This window comes from Heloderma suspectum, chromosome 1 (assembly GCF_057233095.1).
Source record: "Heloderma suspectum isolate Gila_16-S chromosome 1, 16-S_ref, whole genome shotgun sequence".
Taxonomy (NCBI): domain Eukaryota; kingdom Metazoa; phylum Chordata; class Lepidosauria; order Squamata; family Helodermatidae; genus Heloderma; species Heloderma suspectum.
The window spans coordinates 72,644,115-72,663,870 of NC_139458.1; the positions used below are offsets into that span (position 1 = coordinate 72,644,115).

The 19,756-nt window shown below is 42.9% G+C and overlaps 1 protein-coding gene across 8 annotated transcripts in view; it reads right to left on the bottom strand.

Moving 5' to 3' along the window:
• The window catches only part of TMEM87A (transmembrane protein 87A), a 39,101-nt gene that overhangs the window by 10,613 nt on the left and 8,732 nt on the right, over nucleotides 1–19,756 (bottom strand). For 2 of the 8 annotated variants that reach the window (XM_084846545.1, XM_084846596.1), the window contains exons 7-16: nucleotides 19,036–19,201; nucleotides 17,143–17,204; nucleotides 15,622–15,805; nucleotides 14,937–15,036; nucleotides 14,090–14,183; nucleotides 9,306–9,377; nucleotides 2,797–2,905; nucleotides 901–959; nucleotides 426–529; nucleotides 124–197 (exon numbers count right to left, since the gene is read on the bottom strand). In XM_084846545.1, the coding sequence (XP_084702671.1) occupies nucleotides 124–197; nucleotides 426–529; nucleotides 901–959; nucleotides 2,797–2,905; nucleotides 9,306–9,377; nucleotides 14,090–14,183; nucleotides 14,937–15,036; nucleotides 15,622–15,805; nucleotides 17,143–17,204; nucleotides 19,036–19,201 (1,024 nt within the window). Of the gene's footprint in view, nucleotides 1–123; nucleotides 198–425; nucleotides 530–900; nucleotides 960–2,796; nucleotides 2,906–4,243; nucleotides 4,374–9,301; nucleotides 9,378–14,089; nucleotides 14,184–14,936; nucleotides 15,037–15,621; nucleotides 15,806–17,142; nucleotides 17,205–19,035; nucleotides 19,202–19,756 lie in introns of all 8 variants that reach the window. The other 6 variants (XM_084846566.1, XM_084846605.1, XM_084846555.1 and 3 more) reach the window with 4 other exon arrangements.

Sequence of the window (19,756 nt, forward strand, 5' to 3'; positions counted from 1 at the left end):
CTAGCAAAACCCTAGGGTGTCATTATGAGATATTAGCGACAATGTAGAAACCTCTGTAAAGCTACAGAGACACCCATTTAAAACAAAAATCATATTCATGCAGCAGAAACTTTTTCTTCTTACCAAAGCTTTCTTTCAGCATTGGCTCCTTCTGTTCATCGTCCTCCTCTTCCTCAGATAATGGTGAAAAAGCAAATCTTTTAGAAAGACAAAATAAATCAAGTAACAAATGGCTGTTCTACCAGACCAAATATATAAGATTTTCTATAGGTCTCTTTCAACATTTATATTTAAGGGTGGTCACAGGATCTAAATCTGAAAAGAAAGTTACTGGATACCAGAAATAACTGAGTGCTTTGGACTGACAGGTCTACAGGGCATACATATAAATGTTACTTTTCAAATAAACATAATGAATTTTATACCTTTGGTTGTTGGCAGATGGCCTCCAAAGAACCATGATGACAAAAAGTATCATTGAAAACAAAAGTCGCCAGATGGCATCATCCACCCACAGCTCCTGCCAATCCTGTTAAAAGAAATGCAAGATACAGTATGCCAAGAAAGTACCACTCAATCTGTATAGAAGAAATACCAACATTTTCAACAAAAAACAAAGCAAAGAATCCATCCTGAATTCATCCACAATTAGCTAGCCACATAGGAAACTGCCTTATACTTCATCAGACCTTGGGTCCATCTAGCCCAGTATCATTGGCACAGACTAGGCTTCAAGCAGGAATTTTCCCAACCCTACCTGGAGATGCTGGGGATTGAACCTGCAACCTTCCAAATCCAAAGCATATGCTCTACCAACTGAGGTACAGCCCCCTCCCTAACTGCCTATCAAAACAAAAATATACTTTTCATGGCAGGTTTTTTTTTAAAAGACAAACTTACCGACTGACAATCTACCAGCCTGAATTTCAAAGTTGTCCAGATGATAAAAACAACAGATGCTAAAGGTTTAAACGCACATACAGAGAGAGAGAAAGACAGACATGGTAAAAGATTAGCAAGTCAGACTGAAGTACAGAACTCTTCTTTAAAATATTTTAAGTTATTTATTTTAATATCATCTATAACCGCGGAAGTTATGCCAAGTAGCAATGCATATTACTGGGCTTGTGGTCATCAGCTTGCATTTCTATGACCATGCAGTAAAATCACTTTTGAGTATTTGCTCCTTATCCAACTAAAATAAAAATACTGAGGAAATTACATTATTTTACAGAACCATTTTTTTCTTGGAGCTTAATCCTCAATTCACCAGATTTCCTGAGGCGACAGATGTTTGCCTCTGCATACTAGGATTATAAAATAAGGAAGCTCTGTGCATGACAACATGGTAATAGTCGATAAACCATGAAAATACAACTTTTTTTGTTTATTTTCAGGCACCTCCTTTATTTCCTTTCTATTTATTTAGAACAGGGGTGTTGAACCTCATTTCAGTCCAAGGGCCAAATTCAATTTCGGAGAAGCTCTTGGGGGCTGCATTCCAGTCATGGGTGCATTCCAGGGAAAAGGGAGTGGGCCAAAGGCAAAGGAAGAGGAGCAAAATACTAGCATATTTTAGCTTAAAGCCTAGGGATGTCAGAGAATTCCGCCACGGATCTCGGTGAGGCCGAATGCCAGTGCACAAAGCCCCCCCGCCCCGCAAAAAGCACGCGAAATGGGACACTTGCCCGGTGCTGTTTGTGCTGCTCTGCGAATGGCGGCCGCATCCGCAGCCGCCATTCCGTTCATCACTATAGCCGTGATAGGCTATGTAAATACTTACGCAGCCTATCACGGTTAATGCAGGGACGCCATTTGCATCCCTGTGGAAGCTGTGATAGGCTGCGTAAGTATTTATGTAGCCTATCATGGCAAAAAAAAGGGAATGCAAATGGCAGCGGCTACGGCGGCCACCATTTGCATTCCCTTTTTTTTTTGCCGTGATAGCCTACGTAAATATTTACGTAGGCTATTACGGGGGAAAAAAGGGGGGGACGCAAATAGCATAGTGGCCGCCATTTGCGTTCCCTTTTTTTTTTTTGCCGCAATAGGCTATGTAAGTATTTATGTAACCTATCACAGCAAAAAAAAAGGGAGCGCAAATGGCAGCCGCCGTAGCCACTGCCATTTGCATTCGCTGTTGTTGTTGTTTTTTTGCTGTGATAGGCTACATAAATATTTACGTAGCCTATCACGGCAAAATACAGGGACGCAAATGGTGGTGGCTACCGCAGCCACCATTTGCGTCCCTGCAGGCTGCCCAGCGGCCGGATGTCTGGCTGCGAGCGGCCCTGGCCGGTGGCTCCACAGAATCTCCACAGAGTGGAGCTGGCCGGAGAGAATTTCGGGGGGACGGACAGAGCGCCTCCCCCCCACCGCGAATGTCACCCTTCGAAAAGGTAAGTGACTTTCGTACATCCCTATTAAAGCCCTTACTGCCAGTAATTAAGTCTTAGGAGAGGCATGTCAACCATTTAGAATGGGGGTGGGGGACCACATAGAAACCGTGAAATCAGTAGTCCAGGAGAAAGGGTGGGGCAGGGGGAAGGGGGCATGGCCATCTGAGGGACCCTGAAGGTCCGGACTGGGACCCAAGGCAGGCCAACATCCCTGACTTAGAAAAGTACTGAACTGAAAGCAAAGGAAACCGTTCTGTCATACAGCATGCCGTTCTGTTATACAGCATATGGACATGCCGTATGACAGAATGAGCACTGAAGTGGTAGATATCCTAAATAATATCTGGTTCAAACAGCCCTCTATAAACCTGAAGAAAGAATTATTTCCAAAGCTCACCTGCTATTGCCAAGATGAGAGTGTTGGTAAAGTGTCGGTAGAGAGAGAGCTTCACAACATTCCTCCTAAGTTTTAACAACTTCATTGTCTGAGTCAAACTGATAAATATGTATGATAAGTCAAGAAAAAATATCAACAGGCAGGGCCAAAGTTACCAGAGATACTGACATTCCACACGAACATATTAGAACCGTACCCCTGAACAATGGTAGCCCTTTAAAATAAACAAAGAACTCATACAAATCAGTGGGAAGATCACCCACTACGCTGCACTGTGCTTCAGTTACCACTTACCCTCAGCACTGGCTCAAATAGTATGACCCCCACATGGAAGCTATCAAAATACACTCTGTGGTGGTGCTCCAAAGGCTGTTACACTTGAAAATGGTGGATAATCCCACCCACATGAAATATGTAGTAATGGCATGGAGACTCTCATGCAATCGGGGTATCCACGTGGTGACCTGGTGTCAAACCTTACAGCTCCAATGAAAAGCACTACTATGCAAATACAATTTTCAGTAGCTTCCACATGTGGTTCCTTTGGAGATATCAGAGTTATCTCTACCACAAATTAATGTGCAGGCAAGCCTTCAGAAAGTTGATTACTAAAATGGGCGGAGCTGTTCCCTGTCTGCCAGTACCCAGCTCTTCATTTGCAGAAATGCAGACTAAGGATACACACCACCTATCAGAACCCAATGACATCACTGCATCGAGGAGCAGGATCATCTCCAAAAGTGACAACCATTTCTGACTGCATCAGATTTATCATTCCAGTTGTAAAAATTTCACCTTTCACAATGCTCCCAGGTTAAATGATCTGCAGAGGCTTTCTACACTGGGCTGTTAAACCACTGTATCTACTGTTGGTTTCATCACAGAATTGCAATCCAAGCACTATACAAAGAGAGGTTCTTTCCCCATTTTTCTGCTGCATAACCTCTAGGTGGCACTGTGGTATACACAAGTGGAAATAGCATTTTCTTTTGCATTTACAATTCAAATACTGCATTTTCCCTGCTCTAAAAAAACTCGCCAAAAGTGCTCTTTAGATACAGAAGTGAAACTAGAGGGTCACGATGACGTATAGAATCATAGAATCATAGAATAGTAGGGTTGGAAGGGGCCTACAAGGCCATCGAGTCCAACCCCCTGCTCAATGCAGGAATCCAAGTCAGAGCATCCCTGACAGATGGCTGTAAAAACCTAGATGCCTAAAAACCTTTAAACAACCATGAGCTAGGAATGATGAGCGCACACTAAATGCATTGTGTAGAAAATCCCGTAGTGTGATGCTCAGACTCGGAAGAAAATTCCACTGAATTCAATGAGGCTTACTCCCTAGTAAGTGCAGTTAGGGTCACAACCTTAAAAAATAATGTTTGTGAAGGGAAATGAGGAACAACAGAATCTGGTAGAACATCTGCAGGAGAATACCACCCACCATGAAAACCCAACTCTGAAGAAATTAGCATTCCACCAAATAAGCCAGTGAAGAAGGATATCCACCAACAGAGGGCAGTATCTAGGAAAGCCAGTGGAATAAAAGCCAAGGAGGCAAGATCATTCTGTGCCTAGAGAGACAAAGAGAAAAAGGCATTGAGATCAAGGCAGACTGGAAGCAAGATACAAAGCTGATAGTGCAATCCGATGCATGTCTAATCAGAAGCAAGTCCCCCAGGTAAGCGTGCCTGAGGATTGCAGACTCAAGCACACACTTGCCAGTTATTACTAAATATGTTTTTTTTTTCTTTGCTCAATGAAACAAGTTAGTATTGAGCCAATCAAAACTATTTTGCAGAAAAGCTGAAAGCTTGAAAGCTACCAGTCCTGGTCACTCAGATTTACAGTATTAAAATGATGGCTATATACTGCCTTCAGTATCAGAGGCAGTATGTATGCCAGTTGCTGGGGAACCTGAGCAGGATGGTCCTACTTGTTGGCTTCCCGAAAGCAGCTGGTTGGCTACTGTGTGAACAGAATGCTGGACTAGATGAACCCTTGGACTAGATGGACCCTTGGTCTCATCCAGGATGGTTCTCTTATGTTCGAGATCCAAAACTGCTCCACTGGTGGCCAAGAGTGGCTATCCAACCACTCTGCCTGGTGAGAAAGCTATCAGTTATGAGACTCATGACAGTCCGACAGCAAAATTAGATGACACAGCAGCAGATCTATTTATTTAAATCAGTGGTAGGCAACCTGCGGCAACTGTCCTAATTCCAAAAACCTTCTGCAAGCAACTAGCTCAGGCTTCTGGCAAGAACGATCTGTCCCTTCCCCAGACTGGGTAAGAAGGGGGATGGCAAAATGAGGGAGGGGGGCAAACAGGCTGGTCCCACTGACTTTCAGCTTTTCCTTGCCCATCGCTGACATGCACTCCCCCGACAGTGTACCCCGGAAGGAATGTGACCCTCATCAGAAAAAAAGGCTCCCCACCTCTGGTTTAAACCTCGATCTGCACCACTCATGTATATGGCAAGGGGTGAAATGGTCAAAGTTTTAGAGCAAACAGGGACACATTTGAGGAAAAAATGAACACTCCCATGACTGCTATGCCACCTTCCTTCCCCACAAAGCACTTTCCTCCCAGCCGAACTTATTTCTGGTCTCGGAGTTCAACTGAGAAGAAAAGCATCTGCGGGTTGTGGTGGACAGCTCGATTAAACTGTCAGCCCAGTGTGCAGCTGCTATGAAAAAGGCAAATTCCATGTTAGGCATAATTAGGAAAGGAACTGAAAACAAAACTGCCAAGATCATATTCCTCTTATACAAATCTATAGTGAGACCACACTTAGAATACTGTATAAAGTTCTGGTCATCGCACCTAAAAGAGGATATTGTAGTGTTGGAAAAAGTGTAGAAAAGGGCAACTGAAATGATCTTAAGGAGCACCTCCAGCAACACCAGACAGGCCACTTAATAAGATCAGCCTTGGATGGCCTTCTCTCTGTCCCATAGGCCAGGACAGCTAGACTGGTGGGGACAAAGGAGAGGGCCTTCTCTGTGGTGGCCCCCACTTTGTGGAACTCCCTCCCTAGGGAACTCCGCCATGCCCCCCCTTTAATGAGCTTCCGCTGCGCATTAAAAATGTGGTTGTTCAGGTTGTTCAGGCGGCCATTTGGGGTGGGTTAGGGTATTTTTAGAAAATTATGTTTTTATTGTACAATTTTATTGTTTTAAACTGTTGTATTACATACTTTGTACATCGCCCAGAGCGGCTGGGTGACCAGCCAGATGGGTGATTTAAAAATTTAATTAATAAATAAGATCAAGGGGCTAGGGTAACTCCCGTATGAGACAATGCTACAACATCTGGGACTGTTTAGCTTAGAAAAAAGGCAAATGAGGGGAGACAGGATAGAGATGTACAAAATTATAAATGAGGTGGAAAAAGTGGATAGGGAGACATTTTTCTCCCTCTCTAACAATACTAGAACCCGGGGTCATCCCATGAAGCTGATTGGTGGGAGATTCAGGACAGAGAAAAGGAAGTACTTCTTCACACAGTGCAAAGTTAAACTATGGAATTTACTTCTACAAGATGTAGCGATGGACACCAAATTTTGGATGGCTTTAAAAGTGGGTTAGACAACTCATGGAGGATAAGGCTATCAATGGCCACCAGTCCTGATAGTTATATGCTACCTCCAGCATCAGAGGCAGTATGCCTCTGTACTCCAGTTGCTGGGGAACATGGGCAGGAGGGTGCTGTTGCGCTCATGTCCACCTTGTGGGCTTCCCCTGGGCAGCTGGTTGGCCACTGTGTGAACACAATGCTGGACTAGATGGACCCTGATGGTCTTATCCAGCATGGCTCTTCTTATCTGGGGGAACAGACTGTGAAAAGCAGGTAAGCTGAAGGTAATAGCATTCCTACTTCAATGCACCTTTTGCTGTTAAAATCAGACCTTATTTCCAGTGTCTCCTTTCTATAACTGGAGCATATCCTTGTTTATACATACATCGAGTTTGGCCTTAAGGAACTTCTTGAGGTATTTCTAGACCCTCCTGTTTAGTGTAGCTTGTAGCAGGCAGGGTTATATATTTATTTAAATTACTTCTACCCCATCTTTCAAATGACAGCTTGCAATACTGAATGGAGTTATACATTATCCAGATGTTTTTGTTATTTTATTTTAACTTTATTTTTTATTGAAATAAAAATATCCTGCCTCCAACTAGCAGTATTAAGTTATCAAAATACACCCCATCCCACCCTCAATTGCATTGCATCTTGCCCTGAGCTATTATTAGAGTGAAGGCTTACTTTAATCATTCTGATCAAGAGATTGTGCTTAACCTGACCCAATGACTGATATGGTGAGGGGGCTTCCATACGAGGCTTTTATGCCTTATTCACTCACACTACTGCCCTGCCTCATTCATAGAATTTATGGAATTTTATAGGGGGTCCCAATGATGTCATAGAATCATAGAATCATAGGGTTGGAAGGGGCCTACAAGACCATTGAGTCCAATCCCCTGCTCTATGCAGGCAGCCTGAGTCTGAGGCGGTCTCCCATCCAACTACTAACCAGGGTTGACCCTGCTTAGCTTCCGAGATCAGACAAGATCAGGCACATCCAGCCCAGTTCCTATCGACTTCCATTTGTAACCTTCCTGTGCTTTGCCACCACTTCTTCCATCTTTTATCTTTCCACAAAAAATCCATTAAGCAGGCAAAGTCTAAATAGCTGCTCAGTGCTTTTTGATCGGTAGTGGTAGGAGCCAGCCATCTGGAAGCACGCTATCTTCTGTAGGTTATGCAGGTTGCACAACCATTTATTACCAATCCACCATCAAACTTCCAAAACTGATTATCCCTGCATTGGGTCATTGCTGTGAAATCATGGCTCATATTAGGGGAGGATTGCAAAAAGCCATTTGCTTAGCCACCTGTGTCACACCACATAACTAGATAGAGGAACTCTGCAGTTCCCTTTTTTGTTTTAGCTACAAATAGTGCAGGGTGCAATTCAGTAGGGGTTCGGATGGGACAGAAATATTGCTCAGCCAGTATGGGAAGGGCCCAGAACACCCATAGAAAGTTTTGTGGGCATAAATTTACAGGACATTCCGGGGGTAAGGACAGCCTTGGATCCACTGGATCCAAGCCCCCACCCCATTCTGCTGTGAGGATCGGGTCCATTGCCTATGCCAGCCTCAAACTGGTGTCGGTATTTTCCGTTCTGTTGGAACCAAGTCGCAGATGATCTGAAACTTCATTTCCCCTACCCCGCTTAGGATTATTATCTCACATAGTATGTGTAGGGAGAAATGGTAGTAAAATCTGTGTAAGCTAGTAAGTTCTGTGGACTTATGTCAAGCCTTACTGTTAAGAGACAAAACCACAGTAAAATGCAATCCAGGAGTAGCTCCAGAGACCTTTACAGATGTCCCCCTGTGGCATGATGCCTTCAAATGATGGCATCATAACACAATCTACCCAGGAAATCCTGTTGCTGAATCAGAGTCCAAATTCTGTGGCAGATACCCACAGATGTTCAGATGATCCTGGCTGAGCCTGAGTGAAATGTTATCCTTATCTACTTAAGGAAAATAGTACAAGGAAGCAGAAAAGGGAAATAATAATACTTGATCTCAGCATTACTTGGGCTGCCATTCTATACACACGTGCCTGGGAGTAAGTCCTATTGAATGCAATAGGACTTACTTCTGAATAGACATGCATGGAATTGCACTGCTTTACAAGGAAAACTTAAATCACACAAAATACACATCCCACTATAAAACCACAACATTCACAACAGGCACAATCAAGGGAAAAGTAAAATAGCCTCAAAAAAAAAGGTAAAGGTGTCCCCAACCAGTCATGTCCGACTCTAGGGTGCGGTGCTCATCCCCGTTTCTAAGCCGAAGAGCCAGCGCTGTCCGAAGACGCTTCCGTGGTCATGTGGCCGGCATGACTGAACACCGAGGTACATGGAACACTGTTACCGTTCCCGCCGAGGCGGTACCTATATATCTACTTGCAATTTCTTGCTTTCGAACTGCTAGGTTGGCAGAAGCTGGGACTGAAGACGGGAGCTCACTCCGTCATGCAGCACTCGGGTCTCGAACTGCTGACCTGCCGACCTTCCAGTCTGCAGTTCAGCGTCTTAACCACTAAGCCACCGCGGCCCAAGCCCTGTTTAAATCAATGGAATTTCAGTACATAGCTGAGATCTACATCCCATGGATGTTTATAAGCAGTGGTCTGCATAGGACGGCTGCTTATTGCTCATAGTACTGGCAAGTTGTAAGGTGGATTATGTAGTGCTGAGGCCTAAAAACAAACTAGAAACCCTATAGGGTGGGGATGATACATGGGTAATTTAACTTGCTGTTCACACATTTCATGTGTATATATATATATATATATATACACACACACACACACACCACATTTCTCAGCCACAGAAACACTTTGCATTGAAGATCAAGGATGTATATTGTCATCATTCATAAATTAAAATCACATTTCACAACTTCTGAAAGGATATCCAATAAATAATACAGGAGTCAATGAGAGACAGCCCGAAGTTAGCTACCACAGCTGTAACACCATGGAAAGACTGAAAAGGTATCAAAAAGAGAATCAGATTTATCATACAAGCATGATTAAAAGGTAAACTACAGGGATCAGCATAGAACTGAGGATCAATAGCTACTACCCTGCTGATCTTAAAAGTGAGAACAAGTCATTCAGGTTTAAACATTCTTCAAGGCATAGTCAAAGCCATGCAACTCCATAGTTCTGCAAGCTTTCAGTAGTTTGTGCATGATGTATATGTTCTTCTTCAAACGTCACCTCAAGGAAAACATTTTAAGTATTCTATACTTTCAACTTGCCAAACTACATTGTTAGAAACATAACATTACGTAATATAACCTATAAAAATAGATTATTTCAGGCATTTGCAATATCACTGACAGCTGCTAAACACCACAGGGAAAGAAGGATTTCCCTTCTCTAAATTTACAACAAACTAACCATACGCTTCCATTGAATGTAACACAGGTTTTGTATTTGCATCATCTACAGTGAATCTGTAGCTGGTTGGCTGGTCCTTTCAAGGTTCCCATATTAAAGGCACAATCATTGCTTCTGTACAATCACATGTTTAAAACACAGTAAGTCTGCAATCCTAAACATGCTTCCCTGGAACTAAGTCCAATTGAACACAGTGGGACTTGAACTCAATGGGACTTGCTTCTGAATAGAACTGTATGAAATTACACTGAGAGTCTTCCTCTGAAATTAATGCAAAATGGGGTGGACGAAGAAGTCTGATATGCTGTTTTATTACAGATCAGGACATCAGAGCCCCAAATAAAAACTGCCATGGATATGCCCCAAGCAGTAGGGGCTGGTGGCTCCGATGTCAGAACCAGTCAAAACTCTAAAGGAGCTATCCAAGGTGCTGAACCCTATGCCCAAAATGGGTTCGGCACCTTGGGTAGCTCCTTTAGTGTTCTGGCTGGTTCTGGCTGAAACCTGGAGCAAATTCTCCACCCCACTGACATTACAGCCACCAGCCTCCACTGGCCCCAAGAGCTACTATTACATAAGGGCAGCTCCGTCAAGCCTCCTCTTGCAGGGACTCCCTCAAGTAGTATCATCAGCTAAATCTTTTGTCAAAACTTCACAACTGTCCACAGCATATTACGACTGCAATCCTACGCCATCTTACTGTGAAGTAAGTCCCATTAAATGCAGTGGGACATACTGCTGAGAAGACATGTAATGGATTGCATTGTATATTATGGGCAGTACTGCCACAACTTTAGACAGCCCGCACTAAACAAATAACCACCCCTTTTAGCCCTCCAAATAGACATGCAGATTAATCATGGTTACTTCTTAATTTCTGAAGATCCCAGCTGGGAGGACTCCTGAGAAAATGGGAGATCCCGCCGATCCCGCCACTGATAAGCAAGTGCTCCTAGAATACTTTAAAGGAGAAAGTGAAGGAGGCCAGCAAACGCCTTCTCTCCAAATACTTTAACCCCAGGGCGGAGGAGGCAGGAAAAGAGGGGCCAGTAAACGTCTCCTTCTTTCCCAAGTACCCAGTTTGTTCTGGTTGTGTCTCCCTCCATGCCTTGCTCTGGCAGTTGCAGGCCCGGACATGCATCTGTGGCGCACTGTGGGGAAAGGCATGGAGACCTAGACAGAGAGACGTGCCAGCTGCTCCCTTCTCTCTGCCTACCTCAGGACTGTAGGAGCTAAGGACGCCTCCTCAGCTACAAAATGGGCATCTTTTCTCCCCAACTCCAATAAGCCTGAAATCCCTTATTTGAACCAAGAGGCCTCCAAATAGCACTGACATCCTCATTCTAGGCAACCAGGCAATGTATTACTGTCTGACAATGCCTGCCCATCCACCCTATCCTTTTCTCCTTCTCTACTGACTCCCGCCACCTGATGGAGCTAACTCTTCATTTACTCACTCTGGAAGCTAAAGGCAGGAGAAACACAGTGAGTGGAGCTTCAAATTGACAGGGAGGCAACAGCAGCATCTGTCCCTTCCACCATGCAGAAGGACTGGGAAAAGTTAAGACCAGAGGACTGAATAGGAGACAGCTGAGTTACTTCTCCTCTTCAGACATAGCCCCTTTTAACACTGCTTCAAGGGTGCTGAAATCCGCGGTTCTTTAAACCATTTCTTTTTTGCCCAGCTAGCAGTGGAGCCCAGGAGGGGTCAAGAAGAGCAAGGCACGACTTCCGGTTTGGGACCGATGTAGCCCTGGCAGTTTCCATGGACTCTCCGTGGGAGCTTTCTCAAACAGCTTTTTAAGAGGTTGAAAAACCTTTTCATCTCCCCCCTAGAATTGAAGGGGGGGGGCAAGGCAAATAGCTCTGGATTTTTGCCTGGAATAAGGTAACCCCCACGCGATAGTGGAGGAGCTGAATGCCAGGGTTATCCCCCCAGGGCTGTACCAATGCGAAAAGCTGTAATGAGACTCCTACTTTATAGGAGAAAACAGGGCTGCCGTGTTCCATAACAATATATCCTGCAAGAAAAATCAGCAACCTATGAGAGATGATTTAAGAACTTTGAACAATATTTGAGAACATCTGAGGACCTGTAAGATTTATTGGAGAAAATTATGGCTGAACCGAGAAGATGAAAAGGGCTTGCTTCAACACCTCCCACAACTCCTGTGTCAAAGGTGCCGAAAACAGAAGATTTAGCAGAATTATTTACGATGATGAAAACCCTATCTTCGCAATTTTTGGGACCGGTTCAAAGGCTGGACTTAATTCAAAATTCCATCACTGATATGCAGAGAGCTGTGGATTTAAATAATGCATCACAGAAAAAAATGGAGTCCAAAATTAATGAGCTTGAAGATCAAGTGGCAAGAAATGAAACTACGACACAAGTTATTTGTAAAAATATATCTGACAGAATCTCTCAATTGGAGGCCTATAAGAAGAGAGCCAACGTACAGATAGTAGGGATTAAAAGCTTGTCTAATGATGTGAAATTGTCTATTTTTGTGGATAAACTTTTGCATGAGATACTTTCTATATCCTCTGATTATTCTCTTGATATTGAGCATGCATTTCGTGTGCCAAATCCTAAAGGGAATGATTATACAATTATAGTTCAATTTGCAAAAGTCTCCACAAAGTGTTATATCCTGAATTTGGCAAAACAAGCTGGAAGCCTTTCCTGGAAACAGGATAAAATTATGCAGTTCCCAGATTACAGTGGCGAATAAAAGAAGGCAATTTATCAAAGCAAAGAATCTGGCAAAACAAGTGAACTTACAATATTACTTAAAATATCCTGCTACACTTTGTATTTTGTCTGAAGACCAGATGAAGAAGTTTATGAATCATGAAATGGCAGAGGCTTGGCTGAATGTTAAAATGCGTGAGAACTCTGTCACAATTCCATGAAATGGAATTTCTAAACAAGTACTGTTAACTGCTTGTGTGTAGCTTTCATGATCTAGGCTAACTCAGAAGAAATGATTTTATACATATTTCTTTACCTTTATGTATTCTCTTTTTATTATTTTTTGTTTTTCTCTTTCTCTTTGTTTCTTCTATTTTATATTTTAAAATAGACAAAATATCTAGTATAAAAATATTATTGACGGTTGAAGATTCATCTTAAGTTTTATTATTATACAATACTATATTCTCTCTTTTTGATTACTATTATTATTATTACTAATATTCAGGCTTTTGGGAATGAAGTGTAGAACTGTTGCGTTGATATAAAAGATTGTTTTACTAACTTGTAAGATTGTATAATAGATATAGTTTTTCAAAATAGAATACCATTGGAGGTTGGGAGATGTTGGAGTTTAAATTTAATTCTTAAGGGGTGGAGAGGGGGAGAGAGGGAGGGAAGGGGAAAGAACTTGTTTCTTTTTTCTTGACTTCCTTTCTTCCTCTCCTTTTTTCCTTCCTTTCTTCTCTTTCTGTTATTATGGTGTCCTAACTAAAATATTGTATGGATGAGAAATGAAGTATTGAGTAGGTTGTTGGTAATTTTGGTAGTGTTTATAAAGATAAATATATATTCCAAAAAAAAAAAAAAGAAGAAGAGCAAGGCACAAGTGCCTGCTTGCTCCACACACTCCTCCTTCTCTCCATTCCAGGTGCAGGCAGTTTTACTGAGAGCTGAACAATGGCAACAGACAACAATGACTGCTGGAGCCCAGCTCGGCCATGCTTTAGTTTGGACAGAAGCAAGGCCCAGCCAAGTTCCAGCTGCTGCTGTAGCCTGTCACCCGTACTCCACTCTTGCTGCAGCTGCACGCAGTGCCTGGAGGCAAAGCCTGCCCTCGTACCAAACCAGGAAGGCAGCGGGCCTTCTTGTGAGCTGTTGGCAGCAGCAGCGGGCAGGCAGATGGAGAGGGCAACCCAGCAGCCACTGCAGATGGATGGGCAAGATGGCAGCAGCAGTGGGATGGCAGGGGAGGCCAACCAGGAAAGTGAGGAGCAGCAGTGGGCAAAACAAGCTAAAGCAGGCAGATGGGGAGCCCAGCCCCTCCTGATCTCAGTGCAGCTAATGGAAGGGCCAGCCCTGAAAACAGGATTCATGCACACCAAATAATAATGACAAGATTAATCTGCACAAGGTTTTAAAGCACATTAACAACCTCACTTTAACATGCTTTAGTGGCAAGAGTAGTAGTCAGATGAATAGTAAAAGGCTAGTTAAGCAAAATCCAAAATATCCATCACTAGCTATTCCCTTGCAGCATTCTAAATCCATTGACTGCATATATAAGAAGTGTGAAACTCTAATAACTGCTTACTAACCCCTGTGACTCTAAGGACACCTTCCATGCCAGAAAATAACAAATAGAGCGCTCCAGCCACAATTACTTTGTGAAGAGTGATTCCAAGGCGAGGTCTGTAAAGGGAAAAAAGGAGAAATTTAAAACAAAGTGAAGACATAACTTCAGCCTCACAGGTGACATGAGTCACATAACTTAGCTCATCTCACATATAATTTGCCTATCCAGGTAACCTGGTCTATCTTGATATTTTATGATACTATGAGAAATATCAGTAGCAAATCCTTTCCACAATCCCAGTTTTGTTGTCACGTAGCTCCTTTAATGGCACAATCACAATGCATGAAACTTCAGAGAGGCTGATAATCTGGAATGAGTATTCAAAGCAGGAAAGCTCAGCTTACAGCCAATAGAATCAAGCAAGCGCCCTCCTCAATTCTGCTCACACCCATCTCTTTCACCTTCAATCCTCTGTTCCTCCCCAAGGGGAAAAAAAGGCTAATCTTGGGGAAGAAGTATGGGCAGCAGGCAGGCAGAGGAGAGCCTCAGAAATGAAAGTCCAACCCCATCATCCCCAGGAGGAAAAAAAGGTGTAATTTCTTACCAGGGAAGGGGCCCCATCATCAGTGGGGTCCTCTCCCATCATCACTGGGGGCCTCCTTTGCCTGCTACCCACTCCCCCTTCCCCAAGGTGAGGTATATATGTGTGTTTTTCCTTGACAAGAGGGAGAGGGGGAAGCAGGCAGAGGACAGTCATTGCAACTTTCAAGCATTAGAAGTTAAAAACAGGGAGAACACCCTTGAGGGATTCTAAATGTTCAACTCTAAAGCTTGAGGGGCATAAATGATGGCCCACCACAAGTACTCACTTGACGATGCCATATCCCAGGCTCACTATTATAACAAGAGTCCGGGCAAGTGAACGTTTCAGTGCTGAAAGCAGCTCAGCCAGTATCAGTGCCCCTTGGACTGTAAACAAACAAAATACAAGACAACGGGGTTACTAAAGGTGTTGTTTAGGATTTGAAGCGTGCACTGAGTTGCAACAAATATTACAACATAGGTACTTCATTCACAAGAAGCCAAATCTTAAAGAGAAACTATTTTGAACCTAAAAGGATAGGTGTCTTTGGAAGCATGTCAGAGATAAGTCCATCTCTGGTAAGAGATACACCTGTGCAATGACTAGAAACCTGAGCACGCTTTTAAGGAACCAAGTTCCATTGAACAAAATGGGTGTCATTTCCAAGTAATGTTTACAATAATTTCAATTATCTGAGTCACACATCTCATTAAGGCTGATCAGAGGATGCAAAATCACTTCAGAAATATGTTTCCATGATAAATATCCTAGCTGTCTTCATCAAGTAAATATGTTTTTTCCATAAACTAAATTGCCAGATATCACCTACAGTGATGGAAATGTAAAAAATTGCATATTTCTACTCTCTCATGTAAAGTAACACTAAAAATGAGCACTAGTTACTAATGACAGCAAATCATCCTTGCTCTTGCACTTTCCAATATATTTAAGTATATGTCCTTTGCACATACCAGATTCTCCATTGTAGCGGATATTCTGGAATTCTGCATAGAAAACAGCTTTCTCTAACATTCCCAGTAAGATAACTGCACCAATCCAGAACTGGATCCTCAGGAGATCACGCCAATAGCAGGCTGACCACGCAAGCCACAGAACTCCAAACAACACATATACGATACACATCACCATGAAAAACTATTACAGAGAGACAAAAGCAAAATGGAGATTAAAGTTTAGTTACAATCAGATGGAGATTAAAGGATAGTTATATTTTTATAGCTGCTTACATATATGGATGTATTCTTCCTAGATTTTCTTAATTCTAACAACTTTTCGGTTTAAATCTTTGGGTTTAAACTCCGAGTCATTCATCCCGTAACAACCCAGAGTTCCAGGTTTGGACGTCACAATTAACAACCTAGGTATGAAGCATCCTTGGCCTGTTTATCGCAGCAGCAGTGGGGGGGTGCACAGGAACCAGCAGGCACACTCAATCCCGCTCCTTTTCTCAACCACTCATGGTTTATTAACTGTGGGTTGTTATGACATGCAAACCTGGTGTCCTGGAAAGGATTTCCTTGAAAAGAGAAGTGGACTTTCAAGGACTATATGCAAGAAATATTGCAAAGAACTAACCAACATGGATGCCTGGAAGAGCGTCATTCTTTCCATTTCCCAAGCTGCTTCTGTTTTCACAACAGCCATGGCAGTAACACAGCCTTTTGGCTACTGACCCACACTAGCCCCCACTTACCTATTCCTCTACTATGTCATCTCTGTCACTCCTTCTCTGACCCCTTCCATTTTCCAGTGCATTTCAAACAGACGGTAAGCTCTCTAGGCGGGGAATTCTCGCTTCTATGTTCTGCACTGTGCCTAGCATAGATAGCACTAAATACACGTTTATTATTATTGTAACCCTAACCCTAAGATCATCTTCAAGGGTCCCTTTCCAGGAGCCCCTGCCAAAGGAAGTGAAGTGGGTGGCTACCAGGAAGAGGGCCTTTTTCGCTGTGGCACCCCAGCTGTGGAATGAGCTCCCTACAGAGGTTTGCCTGGCACCTACGTTGTACTCCTTTCAGCGCCAGGTGAAGACCTTTTTATTTTCCCAGCATTTTAGCACTCTGGTCTTTTAGCTCTGCTGTTTTAAATCTCTATTTTAAGTCTCTGCATTGCTGCTAGGTTTTATTCTGGTTGTACTTTTATATTGTAGCTTTAAGCTTTCATATTTTATATTGTTTTATGCTGTACTTTGTGGTTTTAATTTTTGTGCACAGCCCAGAGAGCTTCAGCTATTGGGCAGTCTAGAAACAAACAAACAAAAAGATAACAGCGATGGACTCTGATCCCTGGCTTAACCCCCAGGGATACACCCCCACACTCCAGTCTCTTGAGACTGGCCTTGGTAGAGATAAGACTTGCAAAAAAAAAAAAACCCTTCACTGCCAATTTTAAAAAATCACAATGAACTTATTTGCCTGTGCTTGAAACCAATTATAGCTATTTTACATCAAATAGCTGCATTAACTTACAATCATGAGGGGATAATCTGCTAAGGAGAGATATTCATATGGACCCTTCACTTCCATGGTCACTGTCAAAAAACAATCAAAGAAGAGAGCAGGGAATCAGGAATACATAAGAACATAAGAAGAACTCTGCTTGATCAGACCAAAAGCCTATGTAGTAAAGCATCCTGTTTCCCACAGTGGCCAACAAGATGCCTCTGGCAAGCCCACAAGGCAATTGCCCTCAGCCACTCTTGTTCCCCGGCAACTGGTATTCAGAGCCACATGGCCTCCAATCCTGAAGGTATCATATTATCATCATTAATAGATCCTCCATGAATCTGTCTAAACCCCTTTTAAAACCATCTAGGTTGGCAACCATCACATATCATGGAAATTAATTCCATAGTTTCCTATGAATTCCTGCACTGTATGAAGAAGCTTTTCCTTTTGTCTGTCGAGAATCTCCCACCCTTTGGTTTCATTGGCTGACCCCAGGTTCTAGTGTTATCAGAAACTTCTCTCTAACCACTTTCTCCATACCATGCATGTTTGAATAAATCATGTCCCTGCTTATCTGACGTTTCCTCAACTAAAAAGCCCCAAGTGTTGCAACCTTCCTCATGAGGGAGTTGCTCCAGACCCCCGATCATCTTTGTTGCACCTTTTCCTGCTCCACAATACCCTTTCTGAGATGCAGCAGAAGGCTTGATGAAACTCCAATTTATTCTTACCCACCTGAGACTGCAAGACATAACAGATTGTCAAGCAGGCCACAATAAAAGGTAGGGGGATTGTGTTCCGTTTGGGGGTCTCATGTTGTGCAGGCCTATCCTAAAAAGTGTACCATAAGTAATATAGACAGGAAAATGGGTATTCTAAAACTCATTAAAGATGTTCCTGTTGGTTTCACAGTTCTTTGGAGAAACAAGAACCTATGAAATAATCCCTCTGCATTCATAGAATCATAGAATAGTAGGGTTGGAAGGGGCCTACAAGGCCATCGAGTCCAACCTCCTGCTCAATGCAGGAATCCAAGTCAGAGCATCCCTGACAGAAGGCTGTCCAGCCTCACATAAACACAAGAGAACAGCAATAGGTACCAGTGTTGGTATTATTCGGCAAGTGTGCCTGAATTTTGCACCATTTTGCGCCATTCATGCACATTTTAAGAACAGGAATATAGGCCATGGTATTTTCCTCCAGGAGGAATTCATGTAGGGACATCTGAGAATTCTTCTTCCATTTGCTTCAGTGCAATTAGCCACATTCTCAATGGTGGACAGTGGCACCTTGAAACAGAAAATTATCAGGCCCTACTCCTGTAATGGTTGTGCAAACAGTACAACAGTAGGGGAATTGCTCCTTTAACAGTTTACATGGTTTTACATTCATCTATAGGAACAATCATATTCAGTTTGTTGCCAGTATAGATACAGCCTTTCATGTCAGAATGAGTGGTGATCTACACATGCCTTTTCTAGACATTCCAGTCCAACAGAGGTTTTCCTTCTCTCCCAAGTTTAGTTTTATGAAGAAGTCTCCACATATCTGAAGTACAGAAATCAGCATTCCAGATAAATTCTGGATTTTCTTTGTCTCAGGATTAGGCTAGGAATCTTATTCTGAAGGAAAAATGATCCCCAACTGGAGAGAACATGGAAAAGACTCCAAGAACTCAAGTGTCTGCAGATATTCCTATGCTTGAATGCCTAAGGGCTGGTTTAGAATAGCCAACAACTCTTGTCTATATCCCCTTCTGGAATCTAGTTGGACACTTAGCATCCATGACCTCACTTGCGGTGAGCCCAAGGCTCACTCCTAAATTTTACCACAAATACAATCCTAGAGATCAAATATCATGTGGTATCTACAGAACAACATTCCAAAGTAAATGAACTGCTGTGCATGGCTCACCATTAAAAAGTGCTCCTTGTGGATCAGAAGAAGCCACAACTTTTGGCAATCCATCATTCGTTGTTCTTTTAACTTTCACATTTGCTTCCTTCGAGGATGAAATTCCAATCTGCACAATAAAGATGTAAGGCCCATCTTGCCAGGTTCTCATCACAGCGTTCATTGCCTAAAAAAAACACATTCACATGGGTATAAAGCACCACATGGAGCAAGTAAACTTCTGCATCTTCTTTCATTAGAATTTAAACAATACACGTTTCTCCCACATAAAGAACATTACTTCAAAGAAATCTGATCCAATCTGAACCCCAAAACAACATACAGTTTGTGCTCATTTATCATGTGCTCTATAAAGTCAACATGAAGCGTTTTCAAGTCCTATTGATTTTAATGGAGAGAGCCAAGCACAGAGAGCTAAGTTACCAAGGCACACCCAATTGAACCAGTTGTCTGGCACAGGGAAGGAGAAAGACCCAACCCAATCAAAAATACAAACGCTGCCTTGTCCTGTATTATATAGTAGCAAGTGGTCCCAGCTTCGCATGGGTGGGAATAGCCCTTACATTGATACAGCGAAGGCCGCAAGCAAACCTACGCAGCTGTCAGAGTTGGACACACTGTGCCTGCCCCATCTGAGTAAAGCCAGACCTCAAGGCACGGCCCCTGAGAGGTGCACCTCTGTAGCCCCTCAAGGGAGGGGTCTGTCCCACTCATTCCCCTG